We start from the raw sequence: 17,617 nt of genomic DNA, 5'->3' as shown, positions 1-17,617 counted from the left end.
CACAGCACAGCCTGTCCACTCACTTACCGGTCTGGTCTTGTGTCTGCTGCAAAGAGATATAGTAGGCATCTTTTCCACCCCAACATACTGCCAGTCCAACTACTAAGATGTCTTCACAGCCTTGGACAGGAAATCCATCATCTTTAACTTGCATCCACTGAGGAGAACTTACTAAAGGAGTGATTTTTAAGTTACAATTATAAAATTGCATCCATAAATACAGAACATTTTAGATTCTGAAAATGTTAATACAGACAGTCAAGCCTATGTTTCTTAAAAGTGAATCTATACCTTAGAACAGCAAAACTTTCTCTTAACAGAGGCAACCACCCATATAGCATCCCTGTAAAACTCTGGCCCTTCCTAGCAATCTCTTCAAGAGTTGAGACAGAGATGCATTCCCTTCTTTCACTCTGAAAAAACACTGTGCATTTGTCTGTCAAAAATATATTTTGATAGTTAAGAAATTTTGTGGTTGTTGTTATGGCAATACGACAGCAAAGAACCTAACTCTGCTTAATTTTGTTATTTTAAAGGACGAGTATGTTTATACATATGAATACTTCTGTGGAAAAAAAATGAAGCAATATTGCAACAATCCAGAGACTGATCAGAATTTTGCACACGCATATACTGAACCAAGTTTACTTTTTGCAAACTTGAAAAATATTCAAACTTGGTTCAGAGGCAATCCCATAAGTAACACTGCTCAGTGGAAACCCTGAACCATCTGCATAGTTTACTGTTAAATATACTATTCATTTGAAAAGATACTAGAACTTGTTTATGATCTGGAAAGATACATGATCAAGGGGTTGCACAACACAGGTCCATTTCAAATTAGATACACAATGCAACGTTAATATTTAGATGTTCCCAAATACAAACAAGCTGCCAACACTTCATTACTGTCACCAAAGACCTGCCAATGAAATGCCTGACACCAGTTGTCCATCCTCAGTAACTAACACTCAGCTCCTTTGCTTTACTGAGACTGACAATATTCAATTAATATCAGTAATTTGCCTCCTTTTTTGCAAACCTTTTCCTTCTCCACTCCTGCTTTAATCTGATGATGCCACCCTGCTGTTCACAAAATAACGCACTGGAACATGGAACTGACCTTTTTTGAATTTGCCACCAATCGTTGATTTGGGAGACAAAAGACATTTTGTTTTTTCGCATGCCACTGAGATGGAGAATCTGCTTTTCTCCTTCCATTCTGCAACAAAAGTCTGGAAAAGTGCTTTGTCACTCGCTACATCAATAATAGTGAAACTTTCAGCACTTAAGGGAACAAGTGGAAAAACATCCTGAGAAAGCTGCAGTGAAAAGCCCTGGTCTATTGTGGAATCATCTTTTACCTCATCAGTCTCAATTGGGTCTACGATGCCAAGATTGAGCTGGAGTGTTTTTACCTGCTGCTCTGCATTGCTCTTACTACTCTGCTGTGGCTGAATCAGCTGCCCTTCAGTCGTGCAAGCGACTTGTCTCTTCCTTGCAGATTTCACAGAGAGAGAAGCAGAACTCTTTGGAAAAAGCTCTTTGGGGGGTGTTGGAGGAACAAACGCGTTATTACTGTCTGGCGGAGGACAGGATGTTCTGTTGCTTCCCTTGAGTGGAAGTGTTATGCAGTCTGTTTTCTGAAGATCTAAGTCTTCTGTTTTGTTTGCTTTAACCTTGAAAGAGCTTTTTAAATCCTGGCAAGTGGGTAAAGACTCTGGCTGACAACGGTCAAATTCAAAAACTGGATCTAGCTCTTGATTAGGAGCAACTAACTTTCCTTTGAAACAGGAGCTTACTGAAACTGGTTCAATGCCTGAGGGACTAGGCCATTTGTCTAATACATCCTGCAGTCCTGGGCTTAGTTCAAATGAATGGTCAGTCCACACCACTGGATGGGTTTTCTTGTCTAAAGCTTGCTGGCTTCTCTGGAGCTTTTCACCTTGATCTCTAACAACATCCTTTGGTCTGGAGTCATCGTTACAAATCACTGGGTTTCTTAATCCCAACTGACCATGAAATGGAGAATGAAGATTTTCCAGAAAAGACGGAGAGTTTGCACTATCTAAAACTTCAGCTATTAGATCAGAGAATGCTAGAGACACATTGTTATGCTGCGCAGGGTCCTCGTGCTCTTTCTGATGGCCACTGACATCAAACTTATTCTGAATAGGCCTGAGGTTCTGCAAAAGATCTTCTGGAGGAAGAAAAGCCTCTTGCTTTTCCATAGGTTCCTTTCTGTCAGCTTCCACAATGTGAACCGCTGAAAGGTCACTGGCATTACTGAAGCTATCATCAAACAGCAAGCTATCACTCATGTTCAGGCTTGTTTCAGGGACAGGGTGGCATTCTATTTGTACAATGTGCTCCCTACCAAAAGGGGAGGTTGCTTTGTTAAGGTCTTTAGATGCCGTCTCCCCTTTCACTGAATTTTGGGTCTGGTAATCTTGTAGGAAACTGTGTAGCTGGGAGTCAGTCACTGAGAAATCACTTTCTTTAAGGCTAGGTGCAGATTCTATTTCCTTCATTACAGGCTGTAAATTAAGGCCTCCAGACTCCAAAACTTTATTACTACAGTGCTGATCTGTGTTGTTTGTAATGTTATTTGTTGTGATAAGACTCGATGAGCCCAGTTTCCTAACTGTTGCAGCCAGCTTTTCATCAGTAGCATTCTCAGTTTGTGAAGTGCTTAGTTTCTTGGTGATCTCCTGCTGTGGTATCACTGCCAGCTCTGAACCTTGTACTCCCTGCTGTCTTTTCATTCCAGCTGCTCCCTCCTGTTTTATTATCATCTCAGTTTGAGTATCCAACTGGAAGCTGTCTTCAAAGTCAGAAAGCAGATCAGAGGAAGGACCATTCTGAACGCCACCTGCATTGCAAACATTTCTGGATTTGACTAGAGAGTCTTTCAGAAAATCCTTAGGATGACTGTTGGCTTTCTGCAGTGCTCCAGCTTGTAACGATATTCCATCGGGCTTTTCGCTCCAATTTTTGCCACCATTCTGAATCTGAATGTGGCAGGATTTATCCTCACCAGGACACAAACGCACAGGCTTCTGTATCCTGCTACCACTATGGGCACGTCCATTTCCAGAGCAGCTAGCAGTTACGTTGTGGTGCTCTGTATCTAAAGCCATCTGCTGCTTACCAATCATCACCTCAGCACTGCTTGCATGTGGTCGCATTTTAATCATTTTATTTGGTTCATCATCAGTATTTTCATTTTTCTGTGTCCTAGCACTAGCAGGTATCCCTAGACTTTCTACAATATTATGTTTCTCCCCAGTGATGTGTCCAGTACCCTGCAATGTAACAGGTGCCTGAAAAGATGCTCTCCCCTTAGGCAGACCTTCATTACTGGTGGTAGGCTCTGTAAATAATCCTTCCATTCTGTCTTTCCTCCTTAGATTAATTTCCCCTATCTGTACAGAATTTGAGACTTTATGAGTTACAGACCCCGTTTTCATAAATTCCTTATTATTTTGGTCTGGCAAAAAGTTATCTTTAGAGATGCTGGGGTGGAAAGCAGGCAGGTTTTCTATGTTTATGCTAACCATATTTGAATCTTTAAGAAGTGACCTCTGCAGATTTGAAGCAGTATTTTTGTTCCTAGTCCGGTTTAAATGCATGTCTGTACTTTTTATCAATCTCAAGGCTGAAGACTTTGTTCTCAGTGTTGGTGTTTTCCCTTGTTCAGTGGGGAGTTCTGGAATTGCTCTCCTGGAATCCGTCTTGTTTTTGACCAGAGAAATTCCTTCTACATTTTCATTATCTCTGCACATACTTGGCCGTTTTCTAGCACTGTACATAATATTATCACTGCCTTCCTCTGCTTGAGCCTGTCTCCTGCCTGGGACTTCACTCTCAAATCTGGAGTTTTCTGTACTGCCACTTAGTCGCCTTTTATACCCCTTTTTAATATTTGATAAGTTTCCAATCTGAGAACCAAGGCCATTACGATGTTGAACTCTGCACTCTTTTTTGTTTAACAACCCAGAAGACTCAGAAGACTGCTCTCCATTTGATCTATGTACTCTGTCTTCCAGTTCTGACTCACTGCCAATCATAGAGGATGTATTAGACTCGATAAAAGATTCTGGGATCCACTGCACTCCCATCAGTGCCAAATCCTGGTGGAGAAGTCCCCTGGCTTCCTCCACAATGAGGGAAGCTGCTTCTCTTTCGGTTAAGCCTTTCATTCCAGCCATCCAGATGCTGCGCACAGTCCGACGCTCCTCTGCTGATTCTTCATCTTCATCCACTGCCCTACGAACACTACAGGAAAGATGGAAACATTAAATCAGAAAATAACAAGCAATACAAGGAGCTGGCACTATTCTACTCCACTCCTATTTCAATTAGCTTCACAGCTTCCTAGATTCACAAGAAACACTATATCCAAAATATAATGCATTTAACAGAAAATAACTATTTCAGTTTTCTGTATGTGAATTGATGTCAATAAAAGATATTACTGGCTGCATACCCCAGAAGCATTCCCAGGTTTCTGCATCCAAACATGTACCCTAGTCTCAGCTCCCTGCTAGGGCAAGATCCAGGTCTGAATCAATGTACTGCTTCCCAAAGAAAGGAAAATTCAGGAGCATGAATCCAACAGGTGTCATGGCACAGTCTAACATGTACTTGATCAAGGAAGCTTGTCATTGCACTAACATGAAAATCACAAGAGACTCTCAAATTATATTCAGTGACAAATCATCAACTCATTTGATCATATCATGGTGCTGCCTTTTAGAAGCAGCAAAAGGTCCCCGGAAAGCATTAATAACCCACTTAGGACTAAACAGTGCATTGAAAATAGGAACAAGAAGAAAATGTAGGTCTCAAACTTATGCTGCAAATAAGAGATGCTTCTATTAATTTCAAAATAAACATGGAATGACTGTGATCAGTCACAGAGACCTACAAGTTATTTCTAACTAACATTTGGCCCCAAGTCTCAAAAGGTTGCTATATTTAATTACAGGTTTCATCCCATAATCCTTCAACTTACAAGCAAACTCCTTTACCTGCCTTCTAGGTTTCCAAATACTCACCTTTTGAATGGTACTGAATTCTTCAGAGCAGATGCTATATCAGCAGGATTGGCTTTAGCAAGATCAGCCACAGTGACAAAGCCAGCGTTGTAAAGTATCCTGGCACGCTGTGCATTCAGCAGAGACACTCGTACCAGGTCACAAAGCTCTCTATGAACTCCAAAAGTGAGGCGGCTCTGGAACTGAGAGAGCAACAGCTCCATGTTGTGCCAGCCCAGTCGATTACAGAAAACCGTTACCATTCCTGGAACACAAAAGTTACATCCATGTCTTAACTCCCGCTCCAGCTCTGCTAAGCTGGATTCATTTTTCTCCCCTCACCTGAATAGGCATTCACTTTACATTTCTCACCTTCCCATTACTTACAGAAACTCACTCATGTTTATTTTGACTATGACTAGGAGCTGGTCTTGCAGAACTCTAATTAACTAGTTTATTAGTGAGGCAGAAATGCTGAATGACACTGCTTTTTCAAATATGCTAATCTTGAAAGTGTGAAGCACACACATATCCTGTAACAGGATTCCTATGAACCAAACACACTGAAGAAAACAAGACAGAAAAAGCAGTGACGAGAGGCAATAAGAGAAGACACAGATCTCTGAGGAAAGCCAGCACAGGTGTCTGTCAGAGCAGAACTTGGCCGGCAGAACTTCAGGAAAGCATCCTAGGAGGAGGCAAAGCTTATGATAAAATTACAACTGCAGTCCCCAGTGCACGGGAGGAGGAAAAGAGCAGGGAAAAGACAGTTTCTTACTCACAGATTGCATCTATGGAATTTGAAAATAACTGAAAGACATGGTGTCCCTCACTATTTTTACAGGGATTACAGAATACAACTTTTATCATATCTCTTAACTATATGTCATGTTAACAGTTCACTTTGCTCCCCAAATTACTCCTGTGAAAATGGTTAGCACTGGGAATAGAGAATTATGAAACTGCTACAACAAAAAGTTATTTATACTACCAGAATTAATTTAAACTACTCTGCATCAGTTGGTGTGACCTTTTCATTTTGGGACTTTGACTCATGCTGCAACCCACACACGGGGTTTCACAAGTTGAGCTAAAACTGTCTTAAAAACTGAAGATCCAGTTACAGGGTGATGGAGGACTTAAGCAACAGGAAAAGAAAATATGTATCTCAGTCACTTGGTGGGCTGTTACTTCTACTCCTACACAGCATTCTTAAGGAAATTAGGTTAAAGGTGACAGCTACCTGACCTCTTGTTATCTGGTGATAAATGACCCAGAAACTACTCACTCCTCTGTTTTGAAAACTATAAACTTACACTTTCTGACCAATTAACTTTGCAACCAGGAGAAAACCATGCTAAGTCTTAGAGACCACGAACTTTACCCACGCTGAAAGGTATTCTTTCCTGATAGACCAAAGCTTCAGAATGGACTTGCACTTAATTTCTGTACTTAGTATTGAACAAACTACATTCCCACACAGTACAAAGATTATTTCCACAGACCTCAGCGTGCTACAGCACTGCATGATTCCACTCAGCTGGCCCCCTTCCCACAGCACACTCTGTGGTTCCATCTCAAACCAGGGGCAACCACAGATTAAGCTATAAAGCTGGAAGCGGTTTTACAAGACCAATTGTTGGTAGTACCACACTGTGGCTATCTTATCCCCATATTTAGAAGGAAAAACAACACACTAGGCTAAGATTCCTCATGTATTTCGCCCAGACAACTCACCTGCATAGGTGGCAGCAGATTGCTGCAAGGATTGAAGCTGGCCACGACTACAGCCATATTTCTTGGTCATATCCTTTAAGGGAACTTCACTGATTAAATCCAGAAGGGCAAGACTGGTGAAAAACCTGCAGAAGAAGTACACGTGGAAATAAAATCATCATCCAGGGCACGTTAGTGTCCATAGCAAAATGCACTGTGATAGCATAGGACGGAATGGTACTATAGCACAGCCCACAAAAAGAGAGAAGATGGTTTTCAAAAACATCAGCACAAACATCTTGTGCCAGCAGTGTTCTCAGTCCAGAGCAGACAAGGTCCAGGTCCTCTGAGCTATCAACTCACAGCAAGAGAGCCAATCCTGAAAACAGACACAGAGCCCATCCACTCCACAAGTTACAGCCTCTAGTCTTCACTCATTCACACCCATTTGTAGCTACCTTTTGTGGATGGCCATTTGTCTATGCTGCTTCTCTGTTTTAGCTATGATTTTGCCCTTTACAGAGCGAGCCAGAAAGCCTTCTTCAATCCCCACCAGCTCAGCCACGCGTTTCATTGAGGCAGGTAGCTTCTCCCACAAGCAGAAAAACTGGTACCAATCAATTGTGGTCCACTCCTCATACACTGGGGTGACCTAAAGAAAATAAGACAATGCAAAAAAACTGTTTCAGAGAAACAAACCGAACAGAGCTCTGGGTAAACAAAAATACAGCCTAGGGAACGTGGTTAGAGCATCCTACACACTATTCGGAGGCACTGAGTCATAACCACGTACCCTGAAGAAAGTAAAAGCTCTTCTAACCTAGATTTTTTAATATTTGTATTGATGATACCTGACTCATGCGGGTACTCTAATGATTAAACAATCTGGAATCGTTGTCAGATTGCTCCCTACATCCAAGTCACGAGAAGATCTGTAAGCTGCATCTTTACTCTCCTTTAACAAAACAAAACTTTTTTCTTTTTTAAAGAAAACTGACAGATATCTATCAACCTCTTAAAACCACTAGCAACCACACTAACCACTGCCATGGCATCTGATAAAGCAGGAGGGAACACAGATTTTGCCAGAACTCACTGAAGCTTTCATTTACCCTGCAGTACAAGAAATCTCAGCTTTTATTAACACTAACAAAAAAGCCATCCAGAGCATTCACACAGTTTTAGACAGAAAACCAATCCTGTTACCATTCAGTCAGCACAGAGTCAGTTTCAGTATCAGAAGACAAAGTGTCTTCATATCTATATCAATATACTGCAAGATTAATTATTTTGAAATAACTAATAGTTGTTGGGGAGCATGTAACATAACACAGAATACAAGATGCCTACGTGGTTGTAAATCATCTGTACCCCTTCATCTGTTGAGAAGAACAAGAATTATTAAGGTAGGGGATTGTCTTTTGTTGTTTATTGTTTGGTTGTTTTTTTTTTTCCTTTAAAGAAAATTCTTTTCCTAGCCTAGCAAATACTTACTAGTTTTAATCAACTTTCCTAAATTACCAGATCTTAAAGTTCAGTCTCACATTTGCACAAGTGCAAGATTCAAGCCTAAAAGGATTAAAAAGCATTATAGCAGATAATTCCCCTATAGCCCATAAGGAACACATAGAGAACAATTCTTTTTTTTAAAAAAAAAAAGCCACCAAAACTAAACAAACCTTCAGCCTTGAAAATAAACAGACTTGTAAGAAACTGTTTTATGCTAGCTTAATGGAAGAGAATCTCAAGAACATCTATGTTCAACAGTGTATTTGATTTAAAATAACATTAGACAAGCTGCTGGAATTAAAAAGTACAGGTTAAAAAAATATATTGCCATCACTGTCTCTACCCCAGAACACAAACAAAATTCATCCTCTTTTTCTTCTGTTTTGAAGATGCAAACAAGGAAAAAATTTACTGGTGCAGGACACAAAACAGTCCACTTTGCTTAGCAGAAACAGCACAAAACATAATGTGGTCCTCTGAAACAGAGATTTGGGTACATATGGGACACCAGTACATTACAAAAAAAAAAACCCAACAAAAAACCCCTATCAGTATCAGCCAATAACTAGGTTAATGAACACAGCAAGCAGAAACAGGCACCCTCAATCTCTTGCCTCCCTCTGTCCCTTAGCTCAACAACTCCTGCAACCACAAGGATATTCTCTTTGAACTCTTTTTTTCAGGCAAGATGCCCATATTTTCCCTTTGATTTATCAGCTTGTTAAAGAGAATACACTTTATACTTAAGGAGGCTAAAGACAACTGTCAAATTTCGGATGATAACTGCCTGATGGGCCTCTGGCAGCTGCGAAAGGGGAGATGTTCACTGCAACTCCACCTTGTTTCCTCACTAATCTTCACAGGTTCATGGTTTCCTCTCCAAAGGTCTTAAATAGCATTGCTCAGCTTTTTAAGCTTACATGCACATAAATCTTGACAAACTTCAGGACACTTTTCCCTCAAGAGATTTATCATGCTCCTTCCTTTAGACCTGCTGATGCTGCCAGGGAAGTAAACTAAATCAGAGAGGAATGCTACCGACCCAAAGAAAGGCCCCCCCATAGGAAGAAAGCAGTGTAGTTCACTGAGGCTTTTTGCAGGCAAAATAGATACTAAATCTCAAAAGTTTTCTGAGCCTCCAAAAGTGGTCCAAGACGCAGCCTGCTGATCCCAATCACGCAACACAACCAATTTGTTTCATCAAGTATCTCAGAAAAGTTACCATTATCCTACACCCAAAACTTACAAAGTTCTGAAATCATCCAAAGTCAGGAGTGACAACAATGGGCACAGACGGGCACAGACAGACACGCAGCACCTGCCTACACAATAGACACTATGGGAACAAACTAGTTCTGAAAAACATCCAATTTAGAAACTTTTCCTCATGAAGGATGAGCTAAGCAAAGGACAAAAACACCCCTACATTGATGGAGCCCTCACAAACTCTACACTGTGCTTTCTCCCCTTTCCTTAGTTTTGGCAGTACAAAATATAAAACACAGAATGAGGAACCTACCAAATAGACAATATGCAGATCATTCTCCAGAACAAAGCTTTTCATGGCTCGCTGCAGGTCAGCAAAGATTCCCATGGCTTCAGTTGGTGAAAGAGAAGAGGAAAGAGTAGCTGAGCCAAGATGTGTTGGATGATAAACCTTTGCTGTTTTAAAGAAAAAAATACAACAAAAAACCACACACAGAGAAACATTTAAGCTCAAGTTTGTATCTCATTTTCAGGTTGCAATATATTTTATAAATATCAATTCCACTAACTTTTCACAGCTGCTTTTTCAAGAAGACATAACATTTTCTCCATTCTGAAGACAGGAAAATGGAAACAATAAAAGGTTTAGACCTGCCTAAGTCTAAACTAGACTTTTTCAGAGGCCAGATCACAGGCTTGGATCCCTCTAACTACTCAGACTAACACTTGTGATAGCTATTTGAACAAAAACCACTGGAATCTCATCTGCCATTCTGCCTAGGAGTTATCATTTTGATTCTTTCTTTGGAACACCAAATATCTCCTATAATCTTTTACTTAAAAAAGAGATACAAATTAACCTGCAATGGGGATTCTTACTATCACTTAAGAGTTTCATCCTTATCAATTTTAAGAAAATAGCCAAAATCAGGAAAAAGTGCAACCTTGTACACCAAGCAGTTCTAGAAAAGACTTGCACTCTCTTAGAATGTACTGGTTCCTCTTCAGAAAGACAAAAGTCAGTCTACAGTTAATGTGCACAAATCCTGTAGTAAAAGTCTGCCTTGTTTAAAGATATTTTGGGAATTTATTTAGGATGCATCAGTCTTAGAGGTGATATGCAGAGATAGGCCTTCCAAGAACCTGTGCATGTAAAAAACATTAAAGCAGGTATGAAGACACCCATCAGAAAGCTAAAAAATCATTGATACACATGATTCTTTAAAATAAAACCAAAAATGCACAGACATCCTCATTACAAAGTTACATTGAACATCTATTCAGCTGCAGATTTACTGATTCAAAACTGCTAACTGCAATCACTGGGAGAAACACCAATGTTACCTTTCACATCACTGCTGGAGTCCAGAACCTGGATGAATTCATTTTCCAGCAACCACGCCACACAAGCCTCAATAGGCCCAGTCTGCACTTTGTCTTGTGCTTTCTCCTTTCCCCACTTGCTTTCTTTCAAGCTGGATGCAAGAAGAGTGCAAGAAGCGTAGGTCTGCACATCATCTGGAGTGTTGGCCACTCCCCCCACTATGATCTGTTGAAGAAAACTACTTGTTCATATTGCCAGAGAAGCAGTAGGATGGAACATCATATCGGAGAATCAAAGATATTGATCCACTAGATATCTAAGTTTTAAAGAACCAGTACAAGAGAGGAACATGAGGCAAAGCAATTGCCAACCTTTAAGGACTTTTCTTGCCAAGAAGTTTGACATCTTCGGTAGAAGTAAGAGGACTAAGCTACAGGAAAGAATGAATTATAAAAATTTTATTTTGATAGCAGACGTACACATCATAGCAATTGAGACTGGAGACCAGCCCTAGGCATTTTGCTTAGCCAACATTGTGAAATACTTTTAAAAGATTAGAATACAAACTGCAATTTTCTGAAGACAAAAAGCAAACCAGGTAGGAGGAGTTCTCCTACAGCTCTTCAGCATACTGAAGTTTTCTCTTAAGAAATGTGAATGCTATACTCCATCATTGCTTTCCTGATTGAGAGTGGGGGTTTTTTGCCCTGGGATTTTGTTTTTCACATAACTGCTTTTTCATTGCGAGTCATTTCCATGCACGTGTCTTCCCTGAGATAGCAAAGCGTTTAACTAAAAAACTTTCTTTCATGGTTTCAATGGATTTATTTTGTGTTACAAAGCAACACCACCAGAAAGGAACCCCGATCTTTTAGATAGCTCTTATGTAGAAAAATGAGTTTAGAAATTCCATTGGTCTGCTAAAAATTCAAAATCTATGGAATTACAACTAACTTCTAAGTACTACAGCAGCTTTCACGGGACAGTAGGAGTAGTACAGCAAATGAACTGTATTTAAAAAGTCTAAGCTCAGTCCAAGCCCAAAAGCAACTCTGGAAAAGGAGATAAGCTCACCTATGTGGAATAAACCCTTTTGGTCCTTTTCACTCCTGCAGGAATCCTACCCAGGAGGGCAGGCTAGAGGGAGCAAAATGAGTACCACATCTGTTTGTTCACCAAAAATGTATTTACAAATTTTCTATCATTTCTGTGCAAAAGAGGAAGATAAGTTGAGGGGGGAAATAAGGGATGCTACAAGGTTCTACAAACGTCATTATGGCCAAAGCCCCTGGCACCAGTAACTTACAAGCACCTCCCAGTTAAGACTGTCAGGTCACGCATGAAGTTTAAGAATTACACTTATTTCTGCCTGCAGTTTGAGTATATCTAAATGCAAAAGCAAAGCTTAGTAACCTCTCTTTGAGTGTGCTCACATCCTAAATCTGCAGTAAGCAGAGATTTAAACATCTCAAACAAAATGCTGAATACTGAAGCAAGCTGGCAGACCCAAGTAATTTTCTTCTGAAGCTGCTTGGGTTGACAAGGGAGGAAACATCAGGAAAAGAAAGTGCACAGAAAACATTTGATGGTGTCACAAAGAAACCATCCTACAATGACAAGAGTGCAAGCACAGTCCTAATCTCTCACCACGTGTCCCGTACCTCAAGTATTGCTCTTTTCATGCTAGAAGCAACACCTTCCCCTTCTCTTCTAAGCAAACAACTGCAAACAGGCTTGAGAGATCCCTGAAGTAGAGCAGCTCCTTTTGATTTTTCTGAGGGCTTGCAAACTAAAATGCTCTCACCTATAGGAAAAGGAAAAAAAACAAAAACAAAAACCAACCAAACAAATCAACCATTAATGACCTTAGCATTGCATCTTAGCACTGTGATAGGTACAAACAATTCATCAAGGACATATTATTGGAATGGAAAATTGTGGGTATTTTTGAAACAGCTGAATAAAAAAAAAAGAGAAAAGCCTTTGCAACCTTGAACAGTGTATATCCATTGCTATGTAAGAACTCCACAGAAGCATAATGCTTAACAACTAAAAGCAGAGCAAACTTCAAGGTTACATTAGGCTGGTCAGGACCTGGTCAAAACTGCTAAGGAGCTTCCATAGCCTCTCTGTGCGTCTGCTTTGCTGATGAACCACTCTCGTTTCTTGTTCTGGAATTGACTGGAACTATAATATACAGTGGCATCAATTCTTCTTCTGCACTACATTATTAAACTAAAAAGATTCTCAAAAGCAAGAAGAAAACATAAAAGCTGCACAGCACTTTGACAGTTTGTGTCAAGTTAACCAGTTTCCACTCCCAAAATAACACAGAAGGTAATAATACCACCAAATAATAACACCAAAATAATTCCAGAATCTAAAGTCATTAATCTAAGTAACTATGCATTCTCTGAACTTTCAGATATGCATATATACACACACACACACACACAATCTTAAGTATCCTGAATGGTTTCCCCTGTAAGTACATCTAAATATACCATACATTAAAACTCTCTATCAGATATTATTAAGTTAATCCCTAACTACTGAAATTCTGTGGGAGACAAAAAGGGTCTTAGAGCCATGAAACAAAAATAAAAAGATTGTGCCAATTCTTTTAATGAAATAATAGTACAGTCTACCCATGGAAAATGCAGTGGTCACATAAAGGAGATTTTTTTCAATAAAGCCATTATAGAGAAACTAGGTCCCTGGGAGACCTAGCTAGTTAGAAGCTTTGCCAATTGGCACAGGATAAATCAATTATGGGTAGGACAAGCCTGCATTTGACTAAGAAGTGAGCATTAGACTTGGATTAGCTGTCCAGTAAACATCATGATAGGTTTATGATAACTCATTAGGATTTAAGTGCACATAGTCCAGACACCAAGGTAATTTTGGTAGTCAGTATCTTAGTAAGATCCTAGGGATGTTATGACAAAACCATAGCCATGGTGATGCTACAGTAATTAGCAAATCCAGAGGTAATGAAAACACAACTGCCCCTCAATTTAATGAACAGAATAAATACCACAAATGCAGTGTAGGTGAATAACCAAATACAGCTTAAACATGATTACAGAAATTAATTAAACGATGAAAGACAAGCTTAGAGGCTGTCTCTGGGATTTTTTTTTTTATCCTGCCAGGTGAAACTTTTGACATCCATTGACCATGTATTTTTGCCAGAGCTGAGAATACAGAAGATAAAACTGCCTGTAAGCATTGTTCTGTGAAAGCAAAGCTTATTTTGATTTTACCAATAAAGAATGTTCACTGATTTTGTATCTGGGTTCTGATATGACCTACAATTCCCTCTGAAAACTTTGACTCTTCAGTGTGATAAATCTAACAGAAGATGGATATCCACTTGGCTCTGCATTATCTGTCAAATCATTCAAGACTTGGGGGAAACTTTCCCAAGATACCACTGCAAACTTAAAGCAAATAATTACAACCTAGTAAACAGTAAAAAAAACAACTAACAAAAAAAAAAAAAAAACCAACCCAAACAACAACAACAAAAAACCCCACAGAACTATAAGTTGTTCTAAGATTTCTTATTGAACATTTCAGATGAGAAGGGAAGTCTAGGTTAGCATAAGACTAGACAAACACGAGAAGACTCTAGCTATCTAGGCATAAAACTCCATTAAAAGCAAAAAAGGCCCTATTAGAATCTAGAGTTTGTTCAGCAATATTGAACAGTTTTCCCTTTTTTACCTTGTGAACATGACAGTTTTGAGGAATTTTACGTTCCAATCTCATTTTCTAAAATTACGTTTTTACATTTCCATCAAATCAGGAAAAAAAAAATCAAAACCTGAGACAATCCAACACTACAATGTTGGGAGGGGAGGAGGAAATCAACCTAGCAGCATTTATCTTATGTCAGCTGAATTTCATATCCACATAAGGCATTTTTTCCAGCTGAAGTTGCTGTCCTCCAGTCTCCCTACTCTGTGAAAGAGTAGCAGCTGCTAATGTAGCTTTATGTTCTCATCCAAAAAACTCTACAGAGTGGAAAAAAATGGCACATTCATGAAGCTCATCAGCATAAAATCAACTGCTTACTGTGCAAAACACAGTCACATCAGAACTGTCAAAAAAAGGGTACTAATTATTGTAACTTGAAGGGGGAAAAAAAAAAAAAAGAAACTTCAAGGAATAACATAATTTTACACCTGCCAGCTACACTCAAATGACAAAGTCTGGAAAATTTCAAAATACAGCATGCAGCTGCCCTTTTCTTTAACACATAGGGATAGCTCAGAGAGATATAGGTCGCAAAATGCTCTGTTGCTATGCTACTCCTGCAAAAATAGGAAGTTAAATGTAAGAACATTCTGCTTACATAGGGTTCCAGCAAGCACCAATCAAGCCAGCAGTAGGGCAAATTCCACTTCCCGCTTCTGATTAACTTCTGGTTTTCTACTGCTTTTATATTTGTATAATACAATTTTTCCAAATATCATCCATGAAGATGAATTTTCATTGCAAATTAAAATAACAGGCAGGTTTATTTTGTTGAGCATCAATCAGTGCTGCTGTATGCATGAAGACATATTACCTACGAACTACTGTTCATATTACCCTGGTTGTCACATTATACTTTCAAGATCCATAAAAGTTACAGTGAAGTTTAGTGGAAATTTAGTAAATCCAAATCAAAACTTCAGACAACAGAAGTCTCTCAAATTATGGTTGCAGACTTTAAATGAATTTCTTGCATTTCAGGCCTGTCCAATGAGAGTTTACTGTAAATTTTCTCACTGCAACTGTAAATGTTTTAGTAAACTGACCATGGATAACAGAATTAAGGCAAGGGAATAACACAGCCTTAGAAGCTAACAAGAACTCCTGAAGTAACTGACATGTAAATACCAAAGTCAGTCTCATGCGGTGAAAGGAATCCCCTGGGAATTACAATTTTTACTCCATTAATACCAAACAAATTCATCTTGATTAACTTAATCATACTGAATACCAAAGGAATTCATCATGATTAGTCACTAATTGCAAAGCACTGCCCCGGATTTAATCAGGTTAACACCGTTCTTAGAGAATGTTAATAAAGCCTCTGCTTACCCTCTGTGTCTACTCCTTTCCTGCCAGCCCTTCCAGCCATCTGCTTGTAAGTGAGAATGTCCAGGAGTTTGCCACCAAACATGGGAGTTCGTATAATTACTCGTCGTGCAGGCAAATTCACTCCAGATGAGAGCGTGGAGGTTGCTGCCAGGACTCTAATCAAGCCCTGGCGGAAGGCTCCTTCAATGATGTCCCGTTCATCAAATGTAAGACCTGAGGAGAGATGACTTTTAGCAAAACCAGTAATGGTGAGACTGCATTTAAGAGCTAATAATATTACTGTCAAGCATGGGGAAGAACAAACTTAATGAACATTCACCATTCAGTGTTAGGAACTAGGCTCACAACACTACCTCAGTTAACTTCTTTCGAACCGTAAGTGAAGCAAAACTTCACCATTAAGTTTTTATTATTCAATTGACAGTAATAGTTATAAACCAGCTTTTCTAAGGTGCTTGTACATGTTGTAGCAAGATGAACAACTATTTACTGCATATCTACAGGCATTACAAGTAAATAAAGAAATAAACAAAATAAAAAGAAAAAACTGGATGTAACAAACACAATAGGGAACTATGATTTAGTCATTTGCTGTCCTGACTCTGGAATCCTTCTTCATTATTTCCATTCTAAGTTACAGATCTAATATGTATCTTTCTACATTTCCTTTAGGGATTCAGGGCAGTTTTATTCTTGAGAAAGAAATCCACACTCCAGAAGCATTTGGAATTATTCCGTCTACATATTCAATGCCACAGCTACTGTTCTCTCTTCCAGAGTCAGTCCTCTCTCTCAGTGGATTAACAAGTGACATACACTATTATCTACTTAAGTAAGAAACAAAAGATCTAGCCAGGAGCGTTAGCAGCTCAAGTTCCTTTTATTTTTATTTTCATTGATATACTTCTTCTATTTACTCATCTATTTCAGCATTAAGTTGAGGAAAATTGCTCTGAAGTACTCTGGCAGCTTTCAGGACAATCTGAAAATGCTTCGGCTGCAAATCAGCTCATTTTTCAAGTATTTAACAACAACAACAAAAAAAGTTAAGTTGTATTTTAAAAGTTGCTGTTATCCAACACAACAGAGAGAAGACTTATCATAACAATTAGTGAATTAAAGTCTTTGGACACAATAAAAGAATTTCAATTTTACTTCTAACTGTGAGATTCTCAAAGCATTTTATTTCAGTCCTAAGCTACAGACAGCTTGAAAAAGCACCTGGTAAATTGCTGGTAACTACAGCAAAAAGAACCCATATGACTTGACCAAGATATTCAGGGATACCTGCATGATGAAATGCCACTCCCCATGGCAAAGTGCGTTGGAGCACAGAGTCTAGGCCTGAGATAGAACGCTTCAGCTGATCCAGAACCTCATCGATCCCTTCTCTGTCCACAGCAACTGGGGCAAGGGCAGAGTTTTTTGCAGAACCTTGAGAGAGAAAATATTTTTTATACTTTCTACTAAAATAAATTTTCTCTAAAGGCTCTGTGCCTACTACAGTCTTCTATTAACTACTTTTCTCTTACTCTCAGCCTGCTGCAAACTGTAGAATTCCCTGGCAATGATGTCTGCCAGCTTCTCACACCAGTTCTTGGATGGACAGAAAAGCAGGACTGAATGGCCATCACAAACAGTCTCATAACACAGGCTCACAACATGGTCTTCATCTCCCTGAATCGAGACAAAAGATTTTCAATGCACTCTCACACAGAATGGGGTTTGT

At 39.3% G+C, this 17,617-nt stretch overlaps 1 protein-coding gene across 1 annotated transcript in view; it reads right to left on the bottom strand.

Annotated features, from left to right (window-relative positions):
- Positions 1-17,617, bottom strand: part of POLQ (DNA polymerase theta) — a 50,953-nt gene that overhangs the window by 22,137 nt on the left and 11,199 nt on the right. The window contains exons 6-16 of the mRNA XM_029085378.1: positions 17,421-17,565; positions 17,176-17,322; positions 15,889-16,101; positions 12,456-12,598; positions 10,815-11,019; positions 9,784-9,926; positions 7,214-7,407; positions 6,777-6,901; positions 5,061-5,304; positions 1,124-4,278; positions 28-171 (exon numbers count right to left, since the gene is read on the bottom strand). Coding sequence (XP_028941211.1) covers positions 28-171; positions 1,124-4,278; positions 5,061-5,304; positions 6,777-6,901; positions 7,214-7,407; positions 9,784-9,926; positions 10,815-11,019; positions 12,456-12,598; positions 15,889-16,101; positions 17,176-17,322; positions 17,421-17,565 — 4,858 coding nt within the window. The remainder of the gene's footprint in view (positions 1-27; positions 172-1,123; positions 4,279-5,060; positions 5,305-6,776; positions 6,902-7,213; positions 7,408-9,783; positions 9,927-10,814; positions 11,020-12,455; positions 12,599-15,888; positions 16,102-17,175; positions 17,323-17,420; positions 17,566-17,617) is intronic.

The sequence above is a fragment of the Antrostomus carolinensis genome, unplaced genomic scaffold (genome assembly GCF_000700745.2).
Source record: "Antrostomus carolinensis isolate BGI_N321 unplaced genomic scaffold, ASM70074v2 scaffold1296, whole genome shotgun sequence".
NCBI classification, from domain to species: domain Eukaryota; kingdom Metazoa; phylum Chordata; class Aves; order Caprimulgiformes; family Caprimulgidae; genus Antrostomus; species Antrostomus carolinensis.
Note: the sequence above shows the minus strand (reverse complement) of the source record. Positions and strands in the feature narration are given on the sequence as shown.